General features: G+C 40.9%; 2 protein-coding genes across 4 annotated transcripts in view; one reads left to right on the top strand and one right to left on the bottom strand.

The window, feature by feature from the left end:
* Nucleotides 1-3,136: 3,136 nt before the first annotated feature.
* Nucleotides 3,137-14,804, bottom strand: SPA17 (sperm autoantigenic protein 17). The gene is made up of 5 exons (XM_043579695.1): nucleotides 14,695-14,804; nucleotides 13,346-13,526; nucleotides 8,935-9,005; nucleotides 6,288-6,374; nucleotides 3,137-3,460 (listed from the first exon to the last, which is right to left on the bottom strand). Exons 2-5 carry the CDS (start codon nucleotides 13,497-13,499, stop codon nucleotides 3,317-3,319), a joined length of 456 nt encoding a protein of 151 aa, XP_043435630.1. The 5' UTR covers nucleotides 13,500-13,526; nucleotides 14,695-14,804; the 3' UTR covers nucleotides 3,137-3,316.
* Nucleotides 14,805-14,845: 41 nt separating this feature from the next.
* SIAE (sialic acid acetylesterase) overlaps nucleotides 14,846-17,236 on the top strand; it is a 46,587-nt gene continuing 44,196 nt past the window's right edge. For all 3 annotated transcript variants that reach the window (XR_006297303.1, XR_006297302.1, XM_043579691.1), the window contains exon 1: nucleotides 14,846-15,034. Coding sequence is in view for 1 of the 3 variants with exons in the window: in XM_043579691.1 (XP_043435626.1) it covers nucleotides 14,848-15,034 (187 nt within the window). In the remaining 2 variants the exon portion in view is untranslated. The remainder of the gene's footprint in view (nucleotides 15,035-17,236) is intronic.

Here is a 17,236-nt window from a genome sequence, read left to right as displayed (position 1 = left end):
GAGTACACTGTGGTAGACTGAATTACTGGTTCTTCACAATTCTTCACTACCCTGTAGTATTATTATGTATACATGAGGCCTTTGCTACGGTTGCATGGTGAGCAGTGTATTTTCTCACCTCTTGGCTTTGGGTTTGTGCAAGTGATTTTCTTTGGTCAATGGGATGTCAGGGGAAGTGATATGGGGAAAAACCTTGAAATATTCTTCTATGTTGGCTTTTTTCTTCTTGTGCTTCTGTGACTCCCATGAGAAGAGCATGTCTTGGGTAGCATTTTCAGCATGGGCTCTGAATAGGACACATGAAGCAGAGACACATAGTAGACCCTTGGGCTCACAGCCTGAGGCAAACATTCCTCAGTCAACCCACAAACCTTCAGCTTAAAGTGGATCTGAACCTAATCTCAAGCCTGGAATCTGGCCTGCCTCAATTAAAGTGCTACTGATCCACAGACTCATGAGAAAAAGTAATGGTCTTAAATCTCTTTGGGATGGGTTATACAGCATTAGTGTGGTAATGACTGAGCAATAGAGAGTTAATTGCAATAATTCACAAGAGAGAGGATGGGAATCAGGGCCAGGGTGGTCACAGTAGAAGTGGTCAGATTTTGGGTATATTTTATAGATTAGAACCCACAGGTTTAGCCAATGGATTATAAATGAAGTGTGAAAGAAAGAGAGGAGTTGAGGATGAATTTTAGGCTTTTGGCTTGAGCAAACAGGAGAATGGAGTGGTCATTTTCTGAGACGGAAAAACTGAGACAACTCAAGGCTTGAAGTAACATCAGGAGCTGTTACTAGGAACAATGACATGGTATTGCATGTGTTTGAGTTGGCTTGAGTTGGCAAATAGGGATGTTAGGTTGGTCATCGAATATACAGGTTTGGAGTTGAAGGAAGGCCCAATGTATACAGGTGGACAGCTGAGAATAGTCAGCTTTTAATTTTTTTTTAAATATTTACTTATCTTGGGGAGACAGAGACAGAGTGCAAGCAGGGGAGGGGCAGAGAGAGAGGGAGACACAGAATCTGAAGCGGGCTCCAGGCTCCCAGCTGTCAGCACAGAGCCCGATGCTGGGCTTGAACCCACAAAGCGAGGGATCATGACCTGGCCTGAAGTCGGACACTCAGTCGGCTGAGCCGCCCAGGTGCCCCGAGATTAGTCAGATTTTAAAGCCATGACACTGAACAAGATCAACAAAAAAATGTGATCACTTGAAAAGGGGTCCAGCGACTGAGCCTGCTGGGCAGTTTCAAGTTTCATGGTTGGGGAGTTGAAGTTACCAGCAAAGGAGATTAAGAAGGAGCAGGCAGGAGAGAGAAGAGGAAAATGAGTTAAATGACAGTAAAGTGTTACTCATATGCATTGTTATAATACCGCATCCATTCCTTCCTACTTTCTTCTCTTCCTTTTCCTCCTTCATCAAAAATGTCACCACCACTAGATTTGTGTGTGTATGTGTGTGTACGATATGGAAAGCACAGTGTTAATCACTTTATACAGAAATAAATATAACAGAATTATGAAGAAGGTAACAGGTATCTTATTTTTTTCTCGGTGTATACTCACTAGGAGGAAAATTTCTTTTCCCTCTCTTCTGGTCTTCTCTCTAGGACAGAGAAGCTAAGTGTTTGTATTAATTCTGGGTCCCCTTCATAATCCCTCAAGCAGGATGGCTTTGTTTGAAGAGCAAAAGGATTGGAGGCTGGTGCTTTGAATGGAATAGAATGAGTAGCTGGAATGCTGGAGTAGAGTTGATTATTATTTTTTTCTCCCTAAGCCTGGGAGGGGGGTTAAGGATGGGAGGAAGAGGTCCAGTGCATATTAGAGACTTGTGTTTAGCTAGCCTGCAGCTCCCTAGTGACAGTAAGACCTTGGAAGGGGGGATGGCTGTCCGGAGGTGAGTGGAGATTGGAGAATGGATGCCATAACCTTGAAATCGTTGGCCTAAGTCATCTGATCTGAGTGGAGAACTTCTGTTCTTGGGTGAACTTCTGTTGTAGAGCCTGATAAAGTCTCAGAGACAGGGGTAGGTGTGGTGCAACAGGGCACCTGAAATAAAACTGCTTTGCAGAAAGAGAATGTCTGAGCTTAAGAAAAAGATCTAAGTGTTTGCAGTAGCACACTTGTTATGCACTACATGTGGCTGGCTTTAGAAGCTCCTTGAGATAGAGCCAGTCATGTTTTTGAGCTTTGGGGAACAATGGTTGTGTGACTATGAACTGAGAGAGGTGTAATCCTAGAACCAAAGCTTGGAACATCCAATGTGTGCAGACTGGAATCTGAACCAGCCAGGACATTACCCCAATGCTATATTATTGTGGTAGAAGGTAACAGCATTAGTTAAACAAGACTCCATTTTTTTTCTCTATTTTGTTTCGAGAAGAGTACTGGATCTTTTGGTCTAAGACATGAAACCCACAGTTTCTTAGGTATTCAAGGGTGAGGAGGTCTCAAAAAGGAGAGACTGAACTTTCCAAAAATAAGGTACTGGGTGGGGGGCTTGAATGATTCGCTGGGGGAAAAAAGGCATAAAGCCTCTGAGTTTATGATACACGTATTACTATTTGTGCTTTGGGGAAAACTTGGGAAGTTTTAGTTGAGGAAGGGTATTTAAGATGTTATGATGACTTTTGTTTTTCTTAAATATGTATTAGCCTTATTTTGTGTGGTTCTGGAGAGCAAAAAAATAAAAAACTGTCAGCTGCATGGGTGGAGGGACAGATAGTCACTACTAAATCATAGCACATGTATTGGGCTCAATACATTTTTCACTAAATGACTGCATGCACGTGTGACAAATGAAAACATATGGGTGAAACTTACAGGGAGGCAGATTTTTGACTCAGCTTATCTTTTTCATAATCTGAGTTATTAAAAAAAACTAAATGGACTATTCTCGAAAGGCAGTGAAATTCTCTATCACCAGGAGTGAGGCAGGAGCCAAAGGACTGTTTTGCAGCGATGTGATACAGGATTTCTTCATTAGATGATGGTGAGACCACGTAACCTCTGAGGTCTCTGAAAACTCAGATACACCAGTTCTGTAACTTTAAATCCAAGGCTCTTCATCTTTACACATAGACTTGGGAGAAGTATAAATAAGACTCATGATCTCAGGGAAATCTTGAAGAGGCATGTGTTCAATGGCATGTTTATTAAACAAATGCTCATGACAGATTTTCACAACAGCAACAAATGTTATTTCACTACATCACATCTCCCTTGCTAAGAAAAAGAAACAATCATAGCAAGGTTGATGGATTTGGATTATTTGTTCATGTTTTTCTGGGGAGCGGGGGAGTAAAACCAGTCTCCTCACTCCTTTTCCTCTGTTTCCTTTTCTTGAGCATTACCTGGTTTCATTTTCTTCACCTCCTCTCTGACTAAATGTCCCCGGAAGGCTGCTTGGATTTTGACAGCAGCATTCTCCTGTTTTTCTTTTTCTTCTTCAGAAGATTCCTTCATGGAATGGATAAAAAGTAAGAGACTTCTTAAATATCCAATATTTTGATGCCATAAAAATAGTGCATACACTGAATCCATTGACGGTCGTAACAACTGAGATCTGTTGCTTCCTAACAGAATTTTACATACTTGTCACATCGTATATGTACCAAATGGTGAGTGCCAAAATGGCAGACATTTTGTTTTGTCATTCTTTAATATGTCTCTGCAGTAAATGATCATTGCCAACTCCCCAGGCCCCACCAAATAGTTCCTATTTAATAGTTCCCAATAACATTTTTTTTTTAAATAAGTAAGAATCCTTAAAGCTTGGTAAAAATGTCAAGAAGAATAGTAAGTGTCCTGTTTCTAAATAATCATAATTGCATGAAATTAATTTCTTAATTTCTCAATGATTAGCTAATCAAAATCATACATTTAAAGCAATAATGTCAGTTTTAAGGTGGTGGGCTGAACTTCTGTATATAGCTCCTTTTTTTTAAATTGAGGTATAATTTACCTAAATTGTCGACAGTGGAACACAGAGATCTTAAGGGTCTAGTTCAATAGCTACATAGTTTTTAATATATAATTTTAAATTATAACAGTGATACATATACATTTAAAAACTTAAATGTCACTGGTAGTGAAAGATTTCTGCCCCTTTCCAAATCATACTCCTAAGATGTATCCATTATTATGGGTTGAGTATATATATCCCTCAAAACGCTTTCTGTATACAAAGTATTCATATGGGTATATACATGCCTTTTTATTTAAAAAATGAGATCATGCTAATTACAATGTTCACAACTACTTTTTTGTAACTATCTATCTTGGTTCTCTTTTCAATGTATATAACTCTGCCCATTCTTTTTTTTTTTTTTTTTAATAACACCATTGTATTACATTGTACTAATGGAACTTGATTTATTTACTCAGTCTCCTGTTGATGGACCCTTGGGGTGTTTATACCCCTCACTCCATTAAAAAAGCAATGAGGCACAGGGGCGCCAGGGTGGCTCAGTTGGTTAAGCATCTGACTTTGGATTTCTATGTGCTAACAGCACTGAGCCTGCTTGGGAATCTCTCTCTCTCTCTCTCTCTCCTCCTCCTCCTCCTCCTCCTCTCACCCCCTCAAAATAAATAAGTAAACATTATAAAAATACAATGAGGCAATTCCAGCTCTTAAACTTTTTTAAAAAATTAAAAAATATTTTTTAAAGTTTTTTTTTTTAAAGTTTATTTGAGACAGAGGGAGAGACAGAGTGCGAGTGAGGGAGGGGTAGAGAGACAGGGAGACAGAATCAAAGCAGCTCCAGGCTCTGAGCTGTCAGCACAGAGCCCAACACGGGGCTCAAACCCATAAGCCGGGAGATCATGACCTGAGCTGAAGTTGGACGCTCGACCGACTGAGCCACCCAAGCACTCCTCGCTCTTAAACTTTTAAATGCAAACAGAATGGTATTAAAACCTCTGAGATATACCCCAATATGGGCAAATAATTATAGCGAAGTTGGAAATCAATGAGATCTCAACTCAAACTTCTGAAATTCTGTGTAAGGGCAACTACTAAAGATGTAAGGAAATGAAACTCCCTTTCGTCTTCCCTCACCTCCCATTGCACCTTATGGCAATGTTAAGCTGATTGGGTTGTACTGATATAATTCTGGAATAATTTATAAAGGTTATGGGGAAAAGTTCTGCCCCCCACTGGGTACGAGGTGAGGTTTTCCTTGAAGGGGAGGCCTACTTTGGGTGTCAATTACTGGGTGACTAACTGGGACATCAAGGTATGAAAAGGAACTCAGAAGTTTGGTCTTCAATGCTGTAGAGAGTGAATTCTTTCTCACTAGGGTTGGTTCTCTTGAGTCTGGACTATGAAGAATATAGACAGTGATATGCTGGCAAATGTTTATATACGGACTCTCCAGAAAAAAAAAAAGGCTGATTTGCAGTATTGGCCATAATCTTAATACTCCTACTGTGGCTGATTTCAAGCTACTAAATAGACATTACTGAACATGGGTTTATACACATGTGCACAGTTGTCTCTTGAGAGCTGGCCCTAGCACACTAGTGAAAATAGGTATCTTTGAAGGTGGACCCCGCTCAGGTCTTTGTTGCTTAGATGTGGGCTGTCAGGCAGGAAGCCATTTAGGCAGTAGTGCATGGAAGGTGAATAAGACACACTGTGTAAGGCCATTTTATTTGGTGGCACGTAATTCTCTGTGAGTTTCCTTTTGTTATCTCTGAACCTTTGCCACTGTGTGGTAATGAGAGCATCAATTAGTGAAAGCCTCCCAAAGGGGAAAATGAATCTGAAGCATCAAGACTGGGGCAGTGAGTTCTGTCTGTTCTTCTTGGGGAGATTTCCCCACCCGATGACAATCATGGAAAATAAGGTTTTATTTTTAAAGGGAAGAATGAGTTTTCCTTTATAATAGGCACAGCTAAACATGATCCACTAGCTAGTTTATCACTGATGCTACTTATCTAGAAAGTAAAATCATTAATTTTAGCAATATGGATAACAGACGAGATTCATATTGGAAATACGATTTTAAAGTTTATTTATTTATTTTGACAGAGAGAGAGAGCGAGCACACGAGCATGCAGGGGAAGGGCAGAAAGAGACAGAGATTGAGAATCTCAGCCACTCCCAGTGCCTCTGTGGGGCTCGAACTCTCAAACCAAACTAGACCATGAGAACATGACCTGAGCCAAAATCAAAAGTCAGATGCTCAACCGACTGAGCTACCCAGGAGCCCCTGGAGTACAATTTTAAGTTGAGTGATATCTTTCTTTGTAGGAATCTAATAGTATACAGAAAACAACTTACTAAGGCTGTGACTGGTGTCTCATCTTCTTTCACAGATGTGTGAGACTTTTCTTTTTCCGACGCACAATTCTCAGTTGATTCGTGCTCCTGGAAGAGGGGTGAGAGGATCAGAGGCAATATTCTAAAACAGTAAAGTCTTGGGTCAAACTGCTTAAAGGTAATTAAATATTGCTTTATGTTATTGAGAAGAAGTGGGGATTAAGTACATACTGTTGTTTTTTTTTTTTCAAGTAGGTTGGAAAAAAATAAATAAATGAAAACTCTCAAGGGAATATGTATAAACAAATATGACCAAGGAACTCATAGAAAATGTTTGATTTTTTGCTTTTGGGATGTAACATGGTTGGTTTTATATTAAAAACAAGCCATTGTCTTATACTAAAAGTTGATAATATGCTGTAATTAATCTTTTTTTTAATGTTTATTTTTGGGAGAGAGAGAGAGAGAAAGAGAAAGAGAAAGAGAGAGAGAGAGAGAGAGAGAGAGAGAGACTGAGGGAGGGGCAGAGAGAGAAAGAGAGAGAGAAAATCTCAAGCAGTTTCTGCACCATCAGAGCAGAGCTAAACGAAGGGCTAGAACTCATGAACTATGGGATCATGACCTGAGCTGAAACCAAGAGTTGGATGCTTAACCCAAACTGAGCCACCCAGGAGCCCTCATGCTGTAATGATCTTGAACAAAATATAAAAAAGAAGTGCTGATAGTTTTTAAAATAAGAACAAAATATATGCCATTGTGTCTCATATGTGAAGTCAGGTTGACTTTTTTTTTTTTAACTTTATTTCTTTTTGAGAGAGAGACAGAGAGAGCAAGAGGGAGAGGGGAAGAGAGGAGAGAGAGGGAGAGAGAGAGAATCCTAAGCAGGCTCTGCACTGTCCGCACAGAGCCCGATGTGGGGCTCGAACTCACAGGCCGTGGGATCATAACCTGAGCCCAAAATCAAGAGTTGGAAGCTTAACTGACTGAGCCACTCAGGCACCCCTCAGGTTGACTTTTTAATGAAGTTTGTAGATTAAAAATGATGTCAAATAATTAAGTTCTACTGTGGGGAACCATTTAAACAAAAAAGGGAAGGGGAGGGGAATCAGTTCTGCCTATTTTGACATGGTTATTGAAAATTTCCACCAAAATAGAGGCATTGCTAATTCACAACCTATGGGAAGAGTTTCTTTCATCTGTAAAACAGAAATCTGAAGACATATAAGCTAATCAAGTAAAGTCTTCAGAATTCAAAAGATATGAAAAAAAAAACACCCTGAAATTGCTATGTGACACAAAGATTTAAAACTTTTCGACATTATTCCTTTGATTGCAGTAAAACACGAATACAGAGAATCTAGTTAAACGGAAACAAACTCAACACCCCCACATCTGGCAGGCACAAATGGATGGAACTTCACGTTTGAACTTATGGAATAAGCGACAGGTATTTCCCCAGGAAATTCCCCAAATCTATTGGGAACACCATCAAAACTTGAACTTGGCTAATTCCTTTTAATTCTTCTTTTTTAAGTTTATTTTGAGAGAGAGAAAGAGGGAGAGCATGCGTGTGTGTGTGGGGGGGGGGTGCAGAGAGAGAGAGAGAGAGAAACAGAGAGAGAGAGAGAGAGAGAGAGAGAGAATTCCAAGCAGGCTCCCTGCTGTCAATGCAGAGCCTGATGTGGGGCTGGATCTCACAAACAGTGAGGTTATGGCCTGACCTGAGCTGGAATCGAGTTGGATGCTTAACTGACTGAGCCACCTAGGGGCCCCATATTCTTCTTAATTCTAATATCTGATGGTGCTTTGTGGCTAATGTATTATCTCAGTTGTCTAGCAGAGTGCTTCTCAGACTTCAAGGTACCCACAAATCATTTTGGGAGCTTGTTAAAATTCAGCTTCTGATTTGTAGATCTGGAGTAGGGCCTGAAACAGAAGTTCCACAAAGTTCCCAGCTGATGCCAGTGATGTTGGATCACACACAGCCCTTCTCAACCAGTGCTCCTCTTCTGGACCACAGAACACAGTGTTTCTGTTCAACTATTCTCTCAATTCTCCCAAGGATAGTAGATAAGTAGAATCATTCTAGACACAAAGGAGAGAATGATTCCCTACATGCAATGAGTGCCTTTGGCTTAGGGCTTAATTATTTTGAGGAACCTTGGTTGAGAAAAGCTGGTTGTAGGAATGCTGCTAAAGAGAAGACAGGTTCAGTGTCTGAATAGATTAGCTTTATAGAAAAAACACCATTTCAAACATTAATTCTAATCAGCAATTTGTAAGATGTCGATGATGAAACAACTGGATAAATGGTGCTTTATTTTATGAAATGTCATTCATTAATTCAACATATATTTACTGAGGATCTGCTATTGCTAAGCACTGTGATACTCAATGAAATTTGAAGAATAAATGAGGGTAATCATTCTGTAACTTTCAAGTACATTCTTCCTCTTAATCGTCTTTCAATTTCAGCTAAGTATCCGACCACGATTTAGATACTTAGGAAAAAAATGTCTCCTCAGAAAGAACAACACACTTAAAAAGGTTTAGGCAGATATTTGTGATGCCTCTCATGATGTTCATGATTCTGGGGAGATCCCAATGATCTCTGCTTTGGAGATAGGGAGAATAAATAACCCAATCCACGAGTGTCATAGGACCGTACCTTGAATGCATGGTTGTTATAGAAGCGGTCATCTACCTTAGTCCCCCATTCTGCTGGATCAAAGTTGGTTTCTAAATTGAAAAATATATATACAATAATTTCAGACTTATTTTGAGTTCATTAAAGTAAATCCAGAATAGTAACACAAAACAAGTTTTCTTTTTCAAATCACAGGTTCTTTACTGCCAGCTGAAAATCTTATTATTTTTTAATTGTTATTTATTTTTTAATTTACTTTTAAAAAATTTTATTAAAAATTTTTTAATGTTTATTTATTTTTGAGAGAGAGAGCACGCAAGCAGGGGAGGGGCAGAGAGAGAGGGAAACACAGAATCTGAAACAGGCTCCAGGCTCCAAGCCGTCAACACAGAGCCTGATGCAGGGCCTGAACTCATGAACTGGGAGATCGTGACTTGTGCCGCAGCTGGAGGCTTAACAGACTGAGCCACCCAGGTGCCCCTTTTTTAAATTAAAAACAATTTTTTTAATGTTTGTTTTTGAGAGAGACAGAGAGTGAGTGGGGGAGGGATGGGGAGAGAGGGAGACACAGAATCTGAAAAGGCTCAAGGCTCTGAGCTGTCAGCACAGAGCCTCATGTGGGGGCTCAAAACCACCAACTGGGAGATCATAACCTGTGCTGAAGTCAGATGCTTAACGGATTGAGCCACCCAGGTGCCCCTGGAGAGGTTTTTTATTTATTTATTTTTTTTTAAAAATTTTTTTTTTTTTTTCAATGTTTATTTATTTTTGGGACAGAGAGAGACAGAGCATGAACGGGGGAGGGGCAGAGAGAGAGGGAGACACAGAATCGGAAACAGGCTCCAGGCTCTGAGCCATCAGCCCAGAGCCCGACGCGGGACTCGAACTCACGGACCGCGAGATCGTGACCTGGCTGAAGTCGGACGCTTAACCGACTGCGCCACCCAGGCGCCCCTGGAGAGGTTTTTTAAAAAGTGAGGCATATTATATATAGTCAGTAGATACAAACAGGAAGAAGTATTTATATTTAAGCAGAATTTTTCTTTAACTTTTCATTATCAACAATTTCAAACTTAGAAAGTAGAATAACAAATTCCCATTTGCACATTATTCAGATTCAACAATTATAAACTCATGATTTATCTTATCTGTAACTTCACTCAACTTCCCATCCTTTCTTCTGATTATTTTCAAGCCAATTCCAGGATTCCTATTGTGTTATCTACAAATATTTATTTCAGTATGAATCTCTAAGATATAAAGAAACCACAATATCACTATCACATCTAAAAACACTAATTCCTTAGTACCAGCTATCCAAATTTTCTCCATTGTCTAATATATTTTTTATTTTTTACTGTTGATTTGTTCAAATCAGAACCCAAACAATGGACACATACAGACTTTTGTTCTGTCTTTTGAATATCTTTTAATTGAAAGATTTTTTTCACCTATCTCCCAGCCCATATTTTTTCCTTGTAATTTTTTTATTGAGGAAATTGGGTCATTTTTCCTTTGGAGTTTCCCACAGTTTAGATATTTCTGATTCCATTCCTATGACTTTTAATAAGTTCCTTTGCTTTCGAATTTTCTGTAGCTGATTCAGGTTTTATTTATTTATTTATTTATTTATTTATTTATTTATTTATTTATGTTATTTAGCAAGAATACTTTATAGATAGTGCAGTGTAATTCTGTCAGGATATACATAATATGTAGTTGTTTCTCTTTTTAAGGGGATTGTTTTTCTTTGAGGGCCCATTGATGATGATTGCTTAGATAATTTCTTTAGGGATTGCAAAATGGCAATGCTCTTATTAGATCATTACTTCTTGTTTTCTGGAGCAATCAGTAAAGAAAAACTTTCCTGTATCAACTATTTGGTTACCCTGACGTAAGGTTCATCCAGAGAAGGCAGGTTGAAGGTTTGATTCCTTTATCGGTCAGTTTTCAGAATAATCAGTTGGTTTCTTAGGATCCTCTCAAAAAGGTTTTGTTTGTTTTTATCATTATGAACTAATGAATATTTAAGAAATTGGATAAACTTCAATCTATTGCATTTTTTATTCTTCCTGATGCTTTAATTGTCCAAAATTGGCCAGTTGGAGCTTATTTGCGTGCTCAGATGCTCCTGAGTCCATTGGAAACAACTCTAGAGTAGATGATCTCTTGAGGTTCCCTTCCACCCAGTGTGTCCATGAAAAACACAGTGAAGAAGGTCTGGGTAATAAACTGGTAATCTTCAATAATGTGACATAATGTGATTTTAAGAGAACCTGCCACAAAGGCACATGTTTTCAATAGCAAGAACTGTTACTTGAAGACACCTGCTTCATAAAGCCTTTCTATGGCATAGGGATGGTCTTGAGCGAGTTTTATCATAACCAAATGCCCACCTTTTTCTTAGGGATTTGTGATATCACTTACATCAAATGCTAACATGTTTCCTGTCAGAAAAATAAAAATTAAGACCAATAATTAGCTATGAAGAATGCTGGCAAGGGAATTCTTGCCTTGTGTGAGAGACTGGGCTAGAGGAATTTTTCTTCCCTTTTGGAGAGACTAAATTCTGATACTTGTATCAGTTGGATAACTCACCTTTGGTTTACATGAGTGAAAATGGTTGTCATGCTTCAAATGTTTTCAAATAGTTTTATACAGTTTTTATCAGTTAGAGAGCTAGTATTCTGAGACCATCAGTCTGAATCACCAATTGCTTTAATTACCATGATCCAGTAGCAATGACTCAAATGTTTTTGTAACGGGACATTTCTGAGATCTAAAATTAAATAAATGACTAAAGACATTTTACTCATGAATTTGTAAAATTAATGCTATAATAACAAAATTAAATGAACGTTCATTGTAATTCACCTCTTACCCTAAAAGATTTCGCTTGATAGCTTTTTAGTGGCACTTAAGTTTCAAGTTGTGCAACAGATAGTCATACTGACTGGATATGGAAAAGACCAGCGACATTCAGGAAATTGGCAGAGGTTCTGAGCTCTGCCTGGATTGAGATAAGACAAGATGGTGGAGCTGTGCCGTGTGTATGGGAGTGGTTTTAATTCAAGCCTTGTGGTAGGTTTCCTTCTTCTGGAAGATGATTTGAAATGGAATGCTTACTTACCTGTAGTTATTTCTAGTCCCCTTTACCACTCTCTTGGAATACTGTAGTCAAAAGTAATGATGGTAACGACTTACACAAAATGGTTGTTCTAATCAAGAATAGGGTTTTTCAATAGAAATGTATAGCTGTAACAATGTATAGCTGTAACTAACCCTACTGGATTAGTCATAAACCAAGTTGTAACTTGATAGTTACGAGCCTTCAAGGCCGGGACTTTGGAAATTTTGTTTCTGGAAGTAAAGAAGCTGCTTTGGCTCTCAACCTGTCATATTGGCATGAATTTTAGTCTCTGGGCAGGACAGGACCTTGGGAGAATAGAGAAAGAATATAAATTACCTTCCCAAGCTGGAATTTCACATTTATTTATTTATTTAAATTAAAAAAAATTTTTTTTAAATGTCTGAGACAGAGAGAGACATAGCACAAGCAGGGGAGGAGCAGAGAGGGAAACATAGAATCTAAAGCAGGCTTCAGGCTGTGAGCTGTCAGCACAGAGCCCGAGGTGGGGCTCGAACTCATGGAGTGCGAGATCATGACCTGAACCGGAGCGGGATGCTCAACCAACTGAGCCACTCAGGTGCCCTGGAATTTTACTTTTTAAAAGCTGTTTTTCTCCGTGCCTTCATTCACTATTTAAGGAGCACAGAATTATATTTTGCAACACTCACGGTTCTTTCAAGTAAGAAGGGTCAAAATGTATAGAAAGTCACAAACTCTCCTCCCAGGAAGAACAGGCAACTGCCTGGGATGCATAGGAACAGCCTGTTGGAAAAAGCAGAGCTAGACTGGATGATCTCTTGAGGTTCCCTTCCACCCAGTGTGTCCATGAAAAACACAGTGAAGAAGGTCTGGGAAGTAAACTGGTAATCTTCAATAATGTGACATAATGTGTTTTTAAGAGAACCTGCCACAAAGGCACATGTTTTCTTTTTTTTTAATTTTTTTTAACGTTTATTTATTCTTGAGACAGAGAGAGACAGAGCATGAATGGGGGAGGGGCAGAGAGAGAGGGAGACACAGAATTGGAAGCAGGCTCCAGGCTCTGAGCCATCAGCCCAGAGCCCGACGCAGGGCTCGAACTCACAGACCGCGAGATCGTGACCCGGGCTGAAGTCGGACACTCAACCGACTGAGCCACCCAGGTGCCCCAAGGCACATGTTTTCAATAGCAAGAACTGTTATTTGAAGACCCCTGCTTCATAAACCCTTCTATGGCATAGGGATGGTCTTAAGCAAGTTTCATGATAACCAAACGTTTCGTCTCTTACTTAAAGAAAAATATGCCTATTTTAAAAAGCTTACTCTCTCGTTTCTCTAGAAGATTTTCAAAATATGCTGCTGCAAAAGCTGGTATGTTTTCTGGTTGCTCCCTCAGAATCTCGCGTGTCAGCCCTTCAAGAAGATTCCCAAATCCTTGTGGAATTCGGTAGTGGGTGTTGGAGAATGGAATCGACATCTCCTTGGAAGGAAATGCCTATCGTACCTAGAGATTCATTAAAGGGCACAGTCTTTAAAATGGTCTGATTTTACTTATATAATCACAACTATGTCAAATTATTTCTGAGACCCAAATTTTCTGGACTTGAATTCTTCCCCCCCCCCCCACCCCATCCACACAACCCCAATCCATCATTTCTTCCAAAGAATTTTGAACTTTCCATTATTAATTACAATATTATAAATACAGACCCATTTAACAGGCCAAATCATTTTTTTACATTAAAAAAATCACGCATTTTCCACTATAGCACTAAATACTTTTTCTCTCTGACCCCTTTTTTTGTCTTTAAAAGGTGAGGGTAATTTCTGCTATCCCACAGGAATTCAGAGAAAATGATTGTTAACAATTTATCATAAATCGCGGAGAAGACGCTGTTTGGGATCTAAAATTTAAAAAAAAAATGAAGAACTAATGTTGGTTCTAGAAATTACTCTAATGTGTTGCATGAAGAAGTTTTAATACTTAGTCTTGTCCTAGTTTCCACTTCTGAAGCATGACCTACAAGGCTTCGAAGCACCTATATACTCTGAAGGGGGGAAGCAGGGGCAGTGGAGAGGGAGGGTGGGTGGTGGCCGCAAGGTCAAGACTTTGCAGTCCTAGCGTCCAAAATTTTGGGATTCTTCCATTTTCTGGTTTTGTCTTGACCAGGTCTTATCTTCCTGTCTTGGAATACAAGGACTAGATTAAGGATAGCAGCCAAGCAGCGGGTTGGGCTGCTGCGTAAGCAAACGACACTCAGGGACCTGGCTTTTTGGTGAAGGTGTCCATGTCACAAAAGCCCGCAAGCCGTGGTAGGGGTCTAGGTGAGGGACTCGACGGTTGAATGAGGCCCCATCTGTGGAGGATGTTTTTTTCTTTTTTTTTTGACGGAACAGGAGATGAGGTGTCGAATCGTTGTAGGGTTGTGAAAAGTACTGGTGAGACCCTGAACCAAACTGGGGACTGGAGGGCGGTCGGAGGGGGAACGCTGGTCTAGTCGGGGGCGAGACGTCGAGGAGCTGGGATTTCAGACTCTCGCAGAATGGGCTGCCTCGGCGCCCAATCTCTCCTAGAGATCCCGGAATTGGTCGGGGATCCTGAGAAAATACGAGAGGAAAAGGGAAAAGGCGAGGTCTTAGTTTTGGAGAGGAAGTGGGGTAAACCGCCTCACCTCTTGGTTCTCTCAGAGCTGGTGCCGTTGTCCAGTTGTTATTTCTCGTTGCTGGGTAACGGTTTTTTTTTTTTTTTTGTAACTCCAACTACGGCGGCCGGGAAGGGGAGAGGCAAGGCTTCGCCCGGCTGCCGGTACGGGTTCCGCGAAAGAATGGCCCTGGATGGGTGGAGTCTCAGGTATCCCCGCCCCCTGCAGGTCCCGCCCACGGCCCCGCCCCGGCGTAGAGTCCGCGTCTCGAGTCCGGCGCGGGGCTGGCGGATCCTCCCAAACATGGTAGCGCCGGGGTTTATATTTGGGCTGGTGCTGCCTTTAATCCTGCCGGCCGACACAAGTAAAGGTGAGGCGGCCCGGCTTGGCCCAACCTGTGCGGGTCAGCCTGCGCGGGCTCGGAGATCCTTCGTCCTCTGCAGGACCCGCGAACCGCGAACCTGGAGCCGGTCCTCCGACCCGACCCAGGCCTAGGCCGCAGGTGTCTGCTGGGCGGGAGTTCCGGCTGGTCAGCTTCTTCCCCGTCCTTTCAACGTCGTCACGTTGCAGCGTGTGGGGCAGAGGGAGGGTTGGGTGTATCTGATTGGGGAGGCCCAAATGTGCTGGACCGAGGCCCTCGGGGTCTTTGAATAACTTCAAGGGAACTCGAAGGGAAGGGGGCGAAGTTAGTTCGATAGTATTTGGAAACAGGTAACTGAGTCATCCAAAACATTTCACTTCTGCCCCCACAGTAGTACCCTTGGGGAGGGTTTGCTGCAGGCTTGGTTCCTTGGGGGAATTAAATTTTACTAGTTTAAGTGGTGATTAGGACTAAGAAATACAACCCCCTCACTAGCTAAGAATATTTAAGGCTTAGCTTTGATTGCTGGCGCAGCTTACAGGGATAATATGCGTGACACTGGGGAGGAGGGTGACTCACTTTGACTACTGTCCAGGTCAGATCCTGTCATTTGAATACCCCAGGCTGGACCCTGAGTCACAACCGTGGAGAACCGGAAGACGGCATCTGCGTGCTAAAGCAAAGTAAAGTGATAATGCTGGCCTTGTTTTTTTCTTTAAACCATTCGAGTTGTGGACCCCAAAGTTCCCTGCTAAGAAATGAAAGTTGAGGTGAGAATAGGGACAGGGTGCAGAAAAATGGCTCGTGCTCTACCTGAGCACCCAGAAGTACCCAGACAGACCAACTGCCGCCCCTAAGTAGTTTTTCAGGCTTTAACAAAGTGTAAACCAGCAGCACTCTCTGCATATCATTTTTTGCCTCTCACCCTCACTCAGTGACCTTTGAGTCCAGCATATGTTAGGCGAGTAGGGCCATTATTTTATTAACTTTTCTGTTAAAGGCTGTTATCTTTAATGCCGGTGCAATATTCTGTCTTCACCTTGGGTCATATGCCCATGGTTACTATCTAATATTTGAAATGTACAAAAGTATATGAGCAATGAAACAATAAAATGAACACCCAAAGGTGCTGCACCCAACTTAAGAACTAAAATATTGCCAGTTTTATTGAGACTCCCAGGATGTTCCTCCCAGGGCATCCAGGAGTTCCTCGCCAGAGGTAACCTACCCACTGGATTAATTTCATCACTCACTAACAGAGCACTAATTCTTGTTTTCTACTCCAACATCCAAATGAAGGAAAAATTGAAGACCTAAGGAAAAAAGATTCAAATGCTAAGTGTCTTGTGCTTGACAAAAAGAATGACCAGTCCCGCCTCCTTTCTCGTTCTCCTATTTTGTTCATTGCTCAATTCCCTGGTAATGTTCCACTGTCTACTCTTATCAGCTTGGAATGTGAGCTTTATAAGGGCAGGGAATATGACTTTTTTTTTTTTTTAATTTACCACCAATATCTGCAGCAGACTGGAAATTGCAATAACAACTCTGGAATCAGGTGACTTGGTTTCTAGTCCTTTTGTAAACTACCTGTGAGATTTAAGGTCAGTCAAAGGAGTTTAATATGTGCAGTGTGGATAGCACTGTGCCTGCCACAAATAAGCTCCCTGGTAGAATGTAAGCTTCCTGCTGCTGGTGAGGCTTTTTGTCTGTGTTTTGTTTTCCCTTTATTGTTTTCTTCTTTCTTTTTCTTACTGTTCTATTCTCAATGCTTAAAATGGTGCCTGGCACACAGTAGGCATTAATACAAAATTTGTTGAATTAATTCATTAATATGCAAGCTATTAGGTAAAATTACCTAATCTACCTGGGTATCAGTCTGTTGATCCATAAATAACATGATTGTACCTTGGGGTGTGAAAGATCCTTTCTTTCTTAAAATTAAAATTCTTTCACTCAGAATAGAGCCAGGCACAATGAGGACCAGTAAGTGTGTGTTGGCGAAAACAGACTGACTTGGAAAGATGTGTCCCCGGCACAATGAGACAATGGCTGCACTCTTAGAGAGCCCTTCCTTTGTATAGGCTCACGTGCAAGCGACAGCCAGTTTTCTACACTCTGTTCCCCTACCCTCACCCTCTTTCTGCTTAGCTCTTAGCCCTTTGGTTTTCAGTTCTTGTTCCATATGAAGCACCTACCCAAGACTAGGCCCTC

Source organism: Prionailurus bengalensis, chromosome D1 (genome assembly GCF_016509475.1).
Source record: "Prionailurus bengalensis isolate Pbe53 chromosome D1, Fcat_Pben_1.1_paternal_pri, whole genome shotgun sequence".
NCBI classification, from domain to species: domain Eukaryota; kingdom Metazoa; phylum Chordata; class Mammalia; order Carnivora; family Felidae; genus Prionailurus; species Prionailurus bengalensis.
The sequence above is the reverse complement of the archived record's forward strand: the minus strand, read 5'-3'. Positions and strand labels throughout refer to the sequence as shown.